Source organism: Rhagoletis zephyria, unplaced genomic scaffold (assembly GCF_001687245.7).
Source record: "Rhagoletis zephyria isolate East Lansing unplaced genomic scaffold, Rhagoletis_zephyria_1.1 Rzeph_scaffold_10176, whole genome shotgun sequence".
In the NCBI taxonomy this organism is placed as follows: Eukaryota; Metazoa; Arthropoda; class Insecta; order Diptera; family Tephritidae; genus Rhagoletis; species Rhagoletis zephyria.
This window is the reverse complement of record NW_016167254.1, coordinates 1-13,419: the sequence shown is the minus strand read 5'-3', so window position 1 is coordinate 13,419 and position 13,419 is coordinate 1. Positions and strand designations below refer to the sequence as shown.

At 39.7% G+C, this 13,419-nt stretch overlaps 1 protein-coding gene across 1 annotated transcript; it reads left to right on the top strand.

The window, feature by feature from the left end:
• Positions 1-1,188: 1,188 nt before the first annotated feature.
• On the top strand, positions 1,189-13,413 carry LOC108376280 (low-density lipoprotein receptor-related protein 4-like; the record flags this gene model as incomplete). Its single annotated transcript, XM_017632479.1, has 6 exons — positions 1,189-1,420; positions 11,184-12,228; positions 12,438-12,882; positions 12,946-13,067; positions 13,128-13,319; positions 13,394-13,413. Coding segments are annotated over exons 1-6 (1,864 nt in total), but the record flags the coding sequence as incomplete, so codon positions are not given.
• Between the last annotated feature and the right edge of the window lie 6 nt (positions 13,414-13,419).

Genomic DNA, 13,419 nt, shown 5'->3' with positions numbered 1-13,419 from the left:
ACATCGTCGAAATCTCAGAAAACGATGAAACGTGGCTATAAGAGAAGACGAAAGGGGTTCTGGCCGATACACAAGCTGTGCTAAGTCGGCGAACCCATCTAAATTCACATACCCATAAACATACTAAATATAGAAATACAGAGCAGTACAAAAATAAGAAGGAACACTGAAAAAAAGTGCAAAGAAATATGAAAACAGTTACGAAAATAATGGCAGCAAAGCGCAAATTCAAAGAGCAAATTTAAGGAAATTAAAAAAAAATTAAATTCAACGCCTAAAAGTACACCAAGCCACAAACTAAGGCGCCAATTAGTAATTTACGAATCGCAAAAAAGCAACAACTCAGACGCAAACAACAAAAAAACAACCAGCAAATAGTGGGTAGCAAGGCAATCCGGAGAGTGTGGAAACTACGCTGAGGTTGAGCTGTCAGTCGAACAAGAGGCGAAGTTACAGCAACGAAGCAGTCAGCAGCCATACCGAAGTTACACGCAGAACAACATAAAAACGAAAAAAAAATATATATATAAAATATAATAAAACATAAAACTAACTAAAACTCTAAGATATAAATAAAACGCATATTATAGCAAAAGAAAACGTAGCTGTCAAAAGAAGCAGTAAGCAAGCGGGCAAAAATACATCAGAACACGCATTAACGAGACTGATTGTGACACAAACGAAACGAAACATAACGAAATTGCTGTGCTTCGCCAACTAAAGCAGAAACAACAAAGGCAACTCGAAAATTTTCCTCAAACGCCCACGCATTTTCCTCAATAAAAGCTACTCAGCGCCAACGAGGACGACACACAGAGACAAGAAGTGACAAAGCAGACATAGAATAAGAAGTCAAAGAAGAAGAAGACGAATACACCGCAAGACGAAGAAAGTCGCTAGAGAAAAGGACAAAAAATATAAAAATAAATAGCCGAAATCCACATAAGACCAGAGCAGTAATAATAGCAAAAAGCTTAGACGAGACGCAATAGAACCATATAAAACATAAATTAATTCGCAACCAACTCGCACCCACACATGTTCACACATACATATGTACATACGAAGTAAGGGCCGCGGTTGAGAAAGCGATCGTTTGTGTGTTTAAAGGTACTTTTAGAGCGGCAGTGACAAGTAAAAACAGCAGCAAAAACAACAACTACAAATCGAAATAGAAATAACAACAACATAAGCTCAAAAGCGGTTTGTTACATATAGATACTCGTACGAAGTTAAGCGTGGGCAACAGCGTTCACACGCACACAGGCACACACAAACACACATATACGCTCCAACCGCGCTCCACTCCAAATAATTCACGCTTGCCTATCCAAACGCTTACAAAGCGCCAAGCAACAGTATATTGTATACCTACGGATCATGTATATAACATTTTTGTTGTTACTGCATGCGCATTTGGGTAAGTACACATGTACAAATGTATGTATGTTTTTATATAAGTCGATTCTCAAAAGCGAATTAACAAACTACATAGGTGTCCTTTACGAATCCTTTCACAATCTACATACGTCGTCAAACGGATTGCAAGTCTAATTGCGTTACGTACGTATGTATGTTGCCCAAAAATGCGCTAAAGCATTTCAAGCGGATTGGTTGTCATTTTTGGCTATGTGTTGATTTGTGCACCCAAAACACATTCTTTGAAGAATTTGCCTACAAAGAGCGTATTTTAACTTAATTCGAAATTGCATTAAAGTACTTCTAAGCTAAGCCCTCGAGGAAATTGAAGGCTTAAAAATTCAAATGGAAACATTTCTGTCAGAAAGCAGGCTCTCCTTTGTCGTATCCAATAGTTACTGTTGCTTCATTAAATTTACTGGTCTTCTTTTCTTTTACTACCAGTCTTGTTCCATTACAAAGTTCAGGTTGATCAAGGTTACGAAACAAAATTAATAGGCGCTCCAATTTTTAAATTATGTGCACTTTACCTTTAGACATAGGCTGCCCCAAAAAGAAGCACTGCAGTAGGGAAAACCCGCCCTGGTGGTAAGAACTGCAGGCAAATCTTCATTCAGGGCACTGGCCTAAGAAGGAGAAAATACAAAGATCAATAGACATCAATGAATATATGTTGGCAGCCTTTCCCAGTTATCGAAGGCGCCTTTAACAACATCATGCCTGACGCGATAACGGAAGCGCTGACAGTTCTGTGCATCGGATCGCGCTTATTTCAGCTTAAAAACCGAATGCTGCGGTGCTGGATGGTTCGAGCGGAGCTGTCGGGGGTTTCGTTGACCGGATTCGTAGGAAGGAGCACCTTCTTCTATAGGTCGCGGCGGTAAACACGCTGCTGTGTGGCATGAAAGGGGGTGGCTGCAAAGTTATCGCGTATGCAGATGATCATGCACTAACAGTCACAGTATGCATATGATATGTAGTAAAATTTAAAAAAGTAGAGAGTTGGACTAGAAATAACGGTTTGGGTGTAAGCCCAAGCAAAAGAGAACTTGAACTAATACAAAAATGTACCAAATTCCCTCCTTAATAAAACCGAGGCTAGAACAGACCACGCTTAAACCAAATGAATCCGCGTAATACCTGGTCATAGTCCTTGATAAACAAATTAGCTGGATTCAAAACACCAAAGAGTGGGTGCGGAAGGCCACCGTTGCGCTACATAGTTTTAGAGGAGCAATCGGCCAAAAATGGGGTTTGATCCCGGAACTAGTCCACCGGACATACACCGCCGTGGTGAGACCCATACCTCTCTATGAGGTTGTTGTGGACAGTTGCAAAACGTTGAGAGAACAGATGTGATTTGCATTAGAAACACCTACTGAGGCGACGAATACGATTATGAACATCCTACCTATAGATAATATGGGAAGGCAGTATGCTGCGACTGCTGGCCTAAGACTACCATAGCCCAGAGATGGAAGCGGCTCGGTGTGGTCGCACTACAATTCTTATCAATCGGTAATTAGGGAGCACAACGGACTATTGTGTACCAATGCTCGTTTTTACTAAAAATTATAGCATAGGTATACAAAGCAGAAAATCGTGAATCTAAAGAATTCCGATACCTTAAGTTACCATAGGATTCTACATGGACGGTTCCAAATTAGAAAACAGAGTAGGAGGAGGCGTCTACTCGGAACAATTGGGAATACAACTATCTTTCCGTTTACCGGACCATTGTAGTGTCTTTCCAGCCAAACAAGATGCCGTTGACAGCCTAAAACTCTCTGTTTTCGCTACTACTAAAATATATATACATATAGTCAGACAGCCAGTCGGCCCTTATGGCGTTTAACTCTTTCACTATAAATTTAGAAATAGTTCGCTTGTACTTTGTGAGAAGGCAGACGAGCTTCCAAGAGGGGGTAGCCTTGAAGAGGATAGGTATGTCAATCGCTTCCTGCAAGCTTTACTAAGGGAACATTTCCTTGAAGAAGCGGGTACCAGATTGAAGCGCACTGAAACCTGAAATACAACAAAGCTTACGTGGCCAAAAATCGAATATACGGATATCGAGGGAATTTCTCACTCTCATTAGAGGCGTTATGTCACTGGCCATTGGCCTGCTCACACGACATATCCTGATAGGAAGAAATGCAGAACGCCTCTGGGTCAGTCACAATCACTACTGCAGGAGTTGCCACGACGAAAAAGAGACTGAATCAATCAGACAATTACTGATTGACAAATACTGATTGATCACATTTTAAATATGCACGTCTAAGCCAATATTAAAGCCTAGAAGCACCTCCAAGTTTTACTACGGCTCCAATGCTATCCAATATCGCACCCTAGGCCATTAGGCACCTTGCTTCTCAACAACTTTCAGATAAGCTCCAGGGTAGACTAAAGCCTTTTTATCGTTCGCAAATTCACGAGTCTAATATTGTCACATCTAATTTACATATCCCCATAACCAGCCAGGATCTCTCACAAAAAGTAACGTCGGATAGGGCTTTGTATCTACTACAATTCACAAGTCTATTTAAAACAAAGCTTTCAAAAGATCCAGTTTTAATAAAGGGCTTAGTATCCTTCATGTTTTCGTTATTTAGGTCTTCATTAGAAACTGCAATATTGGATTTGTGATTTGAGAATGGCTAGCAGCTCTAAGTAACTGCCTTGCTGGACGTCTGATCCTTTTACTTCCCAGTCAACTGGGTTTCCTCGTGATTAGCACGTTATTTTTGTGTCTTCTGAGGTGTTTCATAAATGTTTATTTAGTTTTTTAATAAATTTTATAACTCTATTCACATAACTACAATTACCGCTTGAATGTCTAAATAAGTAAGACAAAAAATTACTCATACGCCACGGTGTTGCAAGTTGGTTTGATTTAGGGCCAAAACAGAATTTCTATACTCGAACTTCCTGCAATAAAAATTAAAGAAGAATAGGTTTGTACAGTTACCACAGTATTCCATTGCCCGGAACGCTTTTTTGGCCCCACCAAAGCACACGTGAGGAAGGTCATAAACAAGTGGGTGGAACAAATATTACATAGGCTCTAAAGTGATTGTCCAGGGCAAAGACAAGCTAAGCGGTTAATATGTCCATCCATCACAAGAAGCTTCAAAAAAGCTCATAAATCTAGACAGGGAGGACCTTCGAACTCTCACTGGGTACTTCACGGGATATTGTTCCCTACGTTATCCCCTCAGAAAAATGAATATTTCAGACACGAGCGTGTGCCGCTTCTGTGAGATGGACGAAGAAACGCCAGAACACATCCTTTATGAATGTGTTGATCTCCGCAGACGCAGACTCACTCACCTAGGTGGTATAACACTCAATCCATTCGAAATAAACAAAAAGCCTACCGAAGTACTAGCCTATATTGAAAGGAAAACTTATAAATTATATAGGTTGTGAATCGATTCTTATCACTCGGTGGTTTTTGGCAGATCATATATCTCGGACGATATTTTGAAAATGGATCCAATTAGCTTAAAACTTGTTACTCAGTGTTTTTTTGTGATCGCTGATTGCGAAGACAAACTCAAAATTCAAAAATTCAATATGATGGATCCGATATGGAAGAAATTTTTTTTTTTAATTTGTTGTCACGAACTGTTAATTTAGTATCAGACCTTGTTGTAAATTCAAAATGGCCTATTCGATATCACTTCCAAAAAAAAAATTACAACTTCAGTGAATCCCTTTAAAACGCACTTCTTAGGGGTTGATGATTACGAATTGGATGTTAGATTTAAAAACTTCAAAATGGCTTACCCAGTCTGAAAATTTTCCAAAACCACTAAATGAACTTGGACCTTAGTGTTAAGTCTTCATACAGTGACTCAAACAAGCGACCACGTGTTAATTTTTTCAAATATTCGTATGTTTTTCGGGCTAAATATTTTTTTTCTATAAAAATACCAGTTTCCAACTTTTTACAATATTTAGGACAATTCAACAAATTTTCATCAAAATTTCAACTTTCGTATCTAAAGCTTAGTATCCAGCTCTTAAGAAAAGCAAAAACTCCATATAAAATGACGTACAAGAAATGGCTAAGAAATTTTCTTGAGTCAAATTTCCTTAAGGCAGTACGCAGTTCTTCAGAAATTTAGTACGCTTTCTACTACGGTTTTCTAAAGTTTTTTGTGAAAAAAGAGCACAAGGCAACCCAGGTTTGCAACAGAAATATATGCCCGTTCCATTATTTCTTGAGGAAAGAGTGAGGCAACAGGCTGTGAGGTATAAAAAATGTCAAAATTCCTTGGACACACACGCGAAGTAATGGCAATTTTTTCTTGACCGTTTTCTTAAGAGCTGGATACTAAGCTTAAATCTTTAGAAAATTTTTGGGCATCCAGGTACTAGTTCGGTAATTTACCGATATCTCAAGAAATAAGGAACGTAATATTCTCTGTGATGACTCATTTTGTTTGCGAAAAATGTGGCTACAAATGCGAGTAGTAGTGTTAAAAAGTTGCAAATTTTTTCTAAGAAATAATCAAATTTTAAAACGCAAATTTAATTTGTTTTCTCTTTTTTTTAAGTTTTTTTTCGTAATATCTCCAAACGAAATGAACGTAGTCTGTTATCTGCGATGACTACTTTTGTTTGCCAATGTCGTGGCTATAAATTTGCAAAATTTTTTTCTAAGAAATAATCTGCTTTTAAAGTGCGATATTCGGTTTTTTTTACCGTTTTTTTTAAGACTTTTTCGTAATATATCAAAATGTAAAAGGCACGGATTGAAGGAAGAGTAATTTTGACCACTTGAGGTGGAGGCTCAAAATGTCCACGCGAAACCTCTATATGTTAATATTTTTGGACCAAATTTTCAAGGGATAGTTTTTAGCCATAACGGAAGCTAAAAAGTCAAGAGCGTAAAAAAAATAAGAACTTCCATTTCAGTATATGAATTATATAAGATCACAGTTTTCTCGAAAAGTGACCAAGAAATGATTTTAATTTTAATCTGAGAAGATTACTGAACATTAGGGATTACAAATTTGTCTACACTACCGTGCTAAAGTTTTACAATCGATTTATTTGTATGAAATATGAGCAGAAAAGCGTGTTACTCAGCTGTACGTGGCGTATGAGTAACTTTCTTTCCTGCTCTTTTTTCATACAAAAAATCTTTGCTTATTTTCATTTGACCAATCATTATGTCTTATTTTTCTATCGATTTTCTTCATTAGTTACTTGATTTTTTTTTTTAACCGAACAAGCTATAGCGCAAATGCAAAAATTTGGCACGGAACCTGTTATTTTTTTAATTTTTCTTCTGTTAAGGTTTGATTTCACTCATTTTTTCATTAAAAAACAAGCTGGAATAATTAATTAATTTGTCAGAAACTACAAGCCCTATCGGAAAGTGATGTATATACGGTTTATGGAGAATTTTACTGGCTTTCATTTGCCGTTTTTTATATTAAGATTTTTAAATTGATTCGTAAGATATGCGTGATTAAAAGGAACCAATTTTTGCTTTAAGCTGAATAACGGTAAATTGAAAATATCTCGAAAACCTAGAAAAAAAATTAACTCGATTTTCGGAATCACCGAGCAATTCTACATAGGAATTGAATAGTGGCATCCATAGATCATTTTTGCTGTAAACCAACATATTTCATATATCGCTAGCTTATAGTGAAAAGTTCTACTTTTTATGAAAATCAATATTTTGATGTAGGAAGCAAAGGATATACAAAAGCTGAGCTAGGGCAAGCAGGATGGCAAAAACCATCGCAAACGGATCTCGTCCAAAGACGCGTCCACTGAATGATGAATCCGATTATTAAATCCGATTATAAATAGTCATAAATGTCCGCACCTTCTAGCATTTCTATTTTATGTTGCCTATTATTTGTTTTATGTACACATCAGGGCGCTGTCCGCTTTTAGTAATATTTACACTAAAAATTCAATAAGTTTTACAGAAAGAGAAGAATGGGAGCTGAACTTGCAGTTTCTCGCAGCTGGAACTATTTTAAATATGACATGCATACCTAATGCTTACATTTCCTAAGAATAATTCAACTCGCTTCCTTGGACTTTTTAAAATATTCATTTTCAATGTAAGCACTCTAAAAATTTTATACTCACAAAATTATGTAGATCTTCAAGTGTAATTTTTTAATTTCGAAATCTAAAGCAATGCTTGGCAACAAATATATTTAAAAACAAACTGGCAATCAATCATATATGCTTATTGTTTATACACACTAGTAGAAAAATTAAGCTAAATTAAATGCGACAAAATAAAACTTTTTTTCACAAATTTATTTTTTACATTGTATCTACTTTACGTTCGTCCCATAACTGTAAATAAGCATTTTTATAAAGAATTTTTTTTTATTTGGCTTAATTGGATATTTTTTCGATAGTCCGTTTTTTACTAATTTTCGCCGCGGTAAATTCGACTCCATTGAAAGCTAAAGTCTACAAAAAACGTTACTTCAAATAAAACAATAAAATTCCTAAGAAAAGCGCAAACTGCTAACAGCCACTCCCTTTAGGTAATTGAATCAAGTAGAATGTATGGCACACAGCTGCTCTGTCATTGCAACTAGGCGCATTTTTCCCCCAGCACAACACTCATACAGTAAAGGGCGATTGAAACAACTACACCCAATTGCAACTTTCATCGGCATTATCATTAGCCGTCAAGGCGAAGCGCTATGCAACGCACAGGGAAAGCAGGTCAGTTAAGTCCATTCGGTTTACATACATATATGCAACATTCATAAGTGCATATGTATGTATGTATGTATGTATGCGTGTGTGTTAACCAAAACGGATGCTGCAAATGGCAGCCAGCAGCAATTCAACCAACAGTTGCAGCTGCTTCTTTTTGCTCTTCTTCATCTTACCATTTTCGCTGCTGCTGCTGTTGCTGCTGCTGCTGCTACGATTCAGCAAACCGATTTCCCGTCCTTGTCAGTTTTGTGAATCAATTCGGTCGGTTGGTCGGACGGTCGGCAAAGCACGAAGTCTAATAAATAGCGTTTCAGCTGCCTTGTCCTTGGCATCGTCTGCATCAATGTGTGCAATTGAGAATTTCTTTCAGTTTGGTGCTTTCAATTTTCCACATAAATAGACAAACATATGTACGAATGTGGTGTGCGCGCGCAAGTGTGTGTGTATATATATATATGTTTGTAATTTTTTGTTTACTGAACAACACACATCCATACATACAAACCCTGCAGTAAAATTTAGAGACAGTCTGTTAAAGCGCTAGTTCCGCCCTACACATTTCACAACTATCTCTGAACTAGTGCCAAACAGCTGCAGAGAGGGACAGTTGAAACTTTATGTGTGCTATTTGCGCTCTGTTGAGAAGTAAATAAATGCACAAATTCTCACTTCACGTACCTAGAATACGAAAATAGCCCAGCGGGAAGACCTGCGGCTTAAACAGACGGCAGCGTGAATCCGGATCAACTCTTTAATTCGGAATTATCTCGGGAATTAACTGCGGTTGATCCGGATTAAGTTCAAGAATTAATTCCCAAACATAACTCGGATCAAGCGAATATTCGACGACAACACTGATGAAAACTCAGAGAGCGTAGAATACCGAGAAAGTACAAAACTAGCATGGGCATATACCTTTACATCGGTAATGCAGTCACCATACTAATTCAGATAGGAATACAATTAAAATTAAATAGGAACTTATTTGCATTAATACGGTGACTGTATTACCGACGACAAGATGAAAGTTCACGCTAAGTAATTTTGCTTTTTCTTTGTGTTCTACGCTCCCTGAGCACACAAATACGCAAACAAAGCAGCCAGCTACTCCATCCGCGGTAGCCGAGTGGTGAGGGTTGCGTACTACAAGCCTGCAGGTCCCAGGTTCGATCCTCGTTTGGAGCTATTGCCAACAAAAATTTTGTTTTTATTGTTACTTAATTTTTTTTATTTTAATTGATTTATATTTTTATTTTACTTTATTTTATATTCGTTTGTTTTATTTTATATCAGCTTTTTTTAATATTAGTTAAATTAAATTTTTTGAGTTTAAACAGAGTCAAAATCAACTAATTAAAAACAACTTAAAAAATATAGAATTCATAGTTGAATGAATAAATAAAAATTAAATGGCCTTGAATCCCAACCTACAACCTTGTGGCTCGTAAATCCGCGTTACTGCATCTGTCAAGGCACAATTTTGATCAGATCAATTGCGGCGTTAATCCGAATCAACGTTGCCGTCTGTCTAGGCTTTTATAACATCGTTGGTCACGAGTTCAAATCGCGGTGGAGGCAGTTGTGATTTTCAGATTTAATAAATTTAAATGGTTGAGAACCACTTAAAAATTGAAGAGAATATGGTCAAATTTAATATATGTAATTAAAATAAAAGAATAAATAAAGATTTAATATAATTCAATCTCTAGAAGAACAGAAAAAACGAAAAAATATCAAAAAATCGAATGATCAGAATTTTTTAAATACATAAAAAACTTGTTGACGCAGATCTGTCCAAAATGGAACCAGTTCAGAACTAGTTTGAAAGCTCTGCAGAGGGGGGCAATTTCCTCCTTCATAGGACATCCCCATGTAAAAAGAGACAGTTGAAGGCATTGCGTTGGGATAGTCGATAACCAGCACCGCCTTTTAAAGAGCTAGTTCTGCGCTAGTCCTGAACTAGAGCGGTTTACTGCAGGGTACATACATACATACATGCTTGCTTAGGTAGAGTATGTATGTATGTGTGCCAATGCCTGTGGAAACTTTTACATGCCCACGCTGGTTGGCCAATTTCCTTGCAGACTGTTTGTGTGCCGAAATTCTCCACAGTACTCACGCACTCACGAGTACGAGCAACGGGTTCTGTTGCAAGCTTTTTTGTGTGGAAATTTTTCTCATTGACAAATTTACTTTTCACTCTCACTTTTTCTCATTCAACTTCGCAAGTTTCCACCTAACTAGGAAAGACTTTCTCTCTGCGGCGCAAGCACTCTCATTATGCGTGCGCGCTCATGTTCGCTCGGTCTGGCCTGCTCTCTGAAATCACGAACATACTTTTGTATATTTTTGTATTTCGATGTAGCCACGCCGCGCGCCAACGATAATTATTTGGGCTTATATCATGAATGACTGCTTCGGCAAAGTTCAGCTGTCCGCCTCATTTCCCATTCAGCAGCAACAAAGTACATTAATGGCAAAAACAATATAAACAACAAGAAACGAAAAGTGAAAGTCGTGCATAAAAATGTGACGCATGCGCGGAACGCAAACCATACCAATAATCATAGATTCGTGTTGGAAGTGCAGCCTCCTATTTAGTAGTTCCTATATAAACACCCCAAAAAGAGTAGAACGGGCAACTCGCAACACCATTCGACACAATTGGATGCCAATAACTGCCACATGTGTATGTGTGTATGTATGCATGTAAGCAGCACAGCAAAGGTTGAAATGCACAGCGGCGCCTTTCATGCCAAGCCACTGTTAACCTCTAACCCAATAACAACTCAATGCGCTTTTGAATGAACACCCGTTAAATAAAAGCTCCAATTTCATTCATTAAAACCACGTAGGATGACGCGGATACGTATTTTAAATTAGCTAAAGTCAGCAAATTCGCCAAGCAGGCAACTTAATGAACTGAAGCTTTCTTTCCTCCGCTTTTTCGATATCAACTAAATACCTCTTTTGTAAATTTTATTCAGAACACATGCCAGCCACCAGTCACTCTTCTTCTTTAAAATATACTTATCTTCCATTCGCAGCTCTAGGTGCGAGTGACGATACGACATCGGCGTGGCCAAGCATATCTGGCTTACACAGTGAAGTCAAGCATGGCTCGGCACGGCAGCTGCTGGGTTCTAGTTTTATGCGCGACAGCATTGCGCTCCAACAACAACACAAGCCGCAGCACCTCTTCCGCTCTGGCGCTGGTGTCGTCGGCGGCGGCGGTGGTGTTATATCGCGCAAGCAAAATCAGAAGCCGCAGGAGTCACACGATCAACATCATATAAACGAAAATGACGAGGACAGCTTCCATCCCTCTGATTTCCCTCCGCATGAACATCCCGATGACGAGTACTTCGGCCAATATGCGCCCGAACTCTACACCACGGAGTCACAGCAGGCGCCGCATGAAGCGAATTCTGCATCGCAAAATAATGGCGGCGGCGCTGGTCTTTATGGTGAACCACCGCGTCACCGTGATATTGGCGCACGCAGCGGCAGCAGTCGCACAGATCTCTATGGTGTGCGCGAATCCGGTGATCGGCGTGAAATGACGCGCGGACGCGAGGGTTACATGAATATGTTGCACAACAAGGAGAAAGTGTTTCGGCCGCATGTTTCGTTGGTGCACGACGAGCCGCGTCTGCTGAGTCCCAATGACGGTTACGCGCATACCTGCCAGAATATGTGCGGCGAAATGCAATGGCAATGTCCTACAACATGTACCTGTATTGATCAGCATGCGCGCTGCGACAAGAATACGGACTGCGAGGATGGCGCCGATGAGTTCGATTGTGAAGTGATCGGCGATATGCTGCACAAATTGCAAAAGGATTGCGAACAAACGGGCATGCATGTGATGTGTCCGCGCACATATCGTTGCATTAACAAGGAGTGGCTGTGCGACGGCGACGATGATTGTGGCGATTATTCGGATGAGACGCATTGCGGTGCGCGTACCAATTGCACTGACGAGGAGCAATTCGAGTGTCAGAATGGCTTTTGTATACCCAAACAGTGGGTGTGCGATGGCGAAAACGACTGCAAGGATTTCTCCGATGAGGCGCATTGCAATCGGACGAGGTAAGAAAGGGCCAACTTTCTGTATTTTCCACCAATAAATGCGCAAGTAAAATGCATGGACCATCCTTCGCAGACCACCCATTTCCATTTGTGGTCTGTGCGACTAACGCGTGTTCAAAACTCCTTTACTTGCTGATCTCGCTTTAAAATTGGCTGTTTAGCCTACATTAAATTTGTTTCCCTATCTCTTCCTCTCTCTAACACTTTAGTTGCTCTCCCGAACACTTCACCTGCAATGACGGCTACTGCATTTCGATCGCCTTCCGCTGCGATGGTGAGCGCGACTGCAATGACAACTCGGATGAGCTAAAGTGTCCGGCGGTCTTCAATCGCTGTCCGGAAGGTGAATTCAAGTGCCGTGGCGGTCATGGCGGTCCCAGCGGTCAATGCATTTTGAATCGCTTTCACTGCGATGGTGACAACGACTGCGGCGATTGGAGTGATGAAGAGGACTGCCCGCAGAAGCCCTCCGAATGCACTTCCAATGAGTACAAGTGTGCGGATGGCAGTTGCATACCTCGACGCTGGAAATGCGATAAGGAACAAGATTGCGAAGGTGGCGAAGATGAGCACGACTGCGGCAGTATGATCGCCGGACTGCCGGCGAAGTGTGGATCGGACGAGTTTACGTGCAACAACGGACGTTGTATATTGGTATGTGGCATACAGAGTTCAAAAATGTTGACATTTAGTCATCAATAATTTTATCTACACCAGAATACCTGGCTCTGTGATGGCTATCCCGATTGCTCCTCCGGCGAAGATGAGGTTGAATGCCGTCTACAATGTGATGCTGGTCAATTCTTGTGTCCCGCCAAAAAGAATTTCACGAATTTGAAGTATGAATGAAACAAAAATTTTAATGTCTTGTCTACATAAGATCCCTTCCTCATTTTCAGAATCTGCGTGCATCAGAAACACGTCTGTGATGGGCAGAATGACTGTCCGTTCGGAGAGGATGAGGTGAACTGTCCCCATCCGCGCACATGCGGCGAGAAATCACGCTGCGAGCAATTGTGTATTACCACCGCGAAGGGGCGTGAGGAGTGCGCCTGCAATCTTGGCTTTCTTATGCACGAGAATCGCCGAAAGTGAGTCTGCGGTAAAAGTGTTAGAAGTAAATAGTTTAATGGTTCTCTCTCTCTCTCTCTCCTTCTCGCAATAGTTGCACTGATATCGACGAATGCCAAT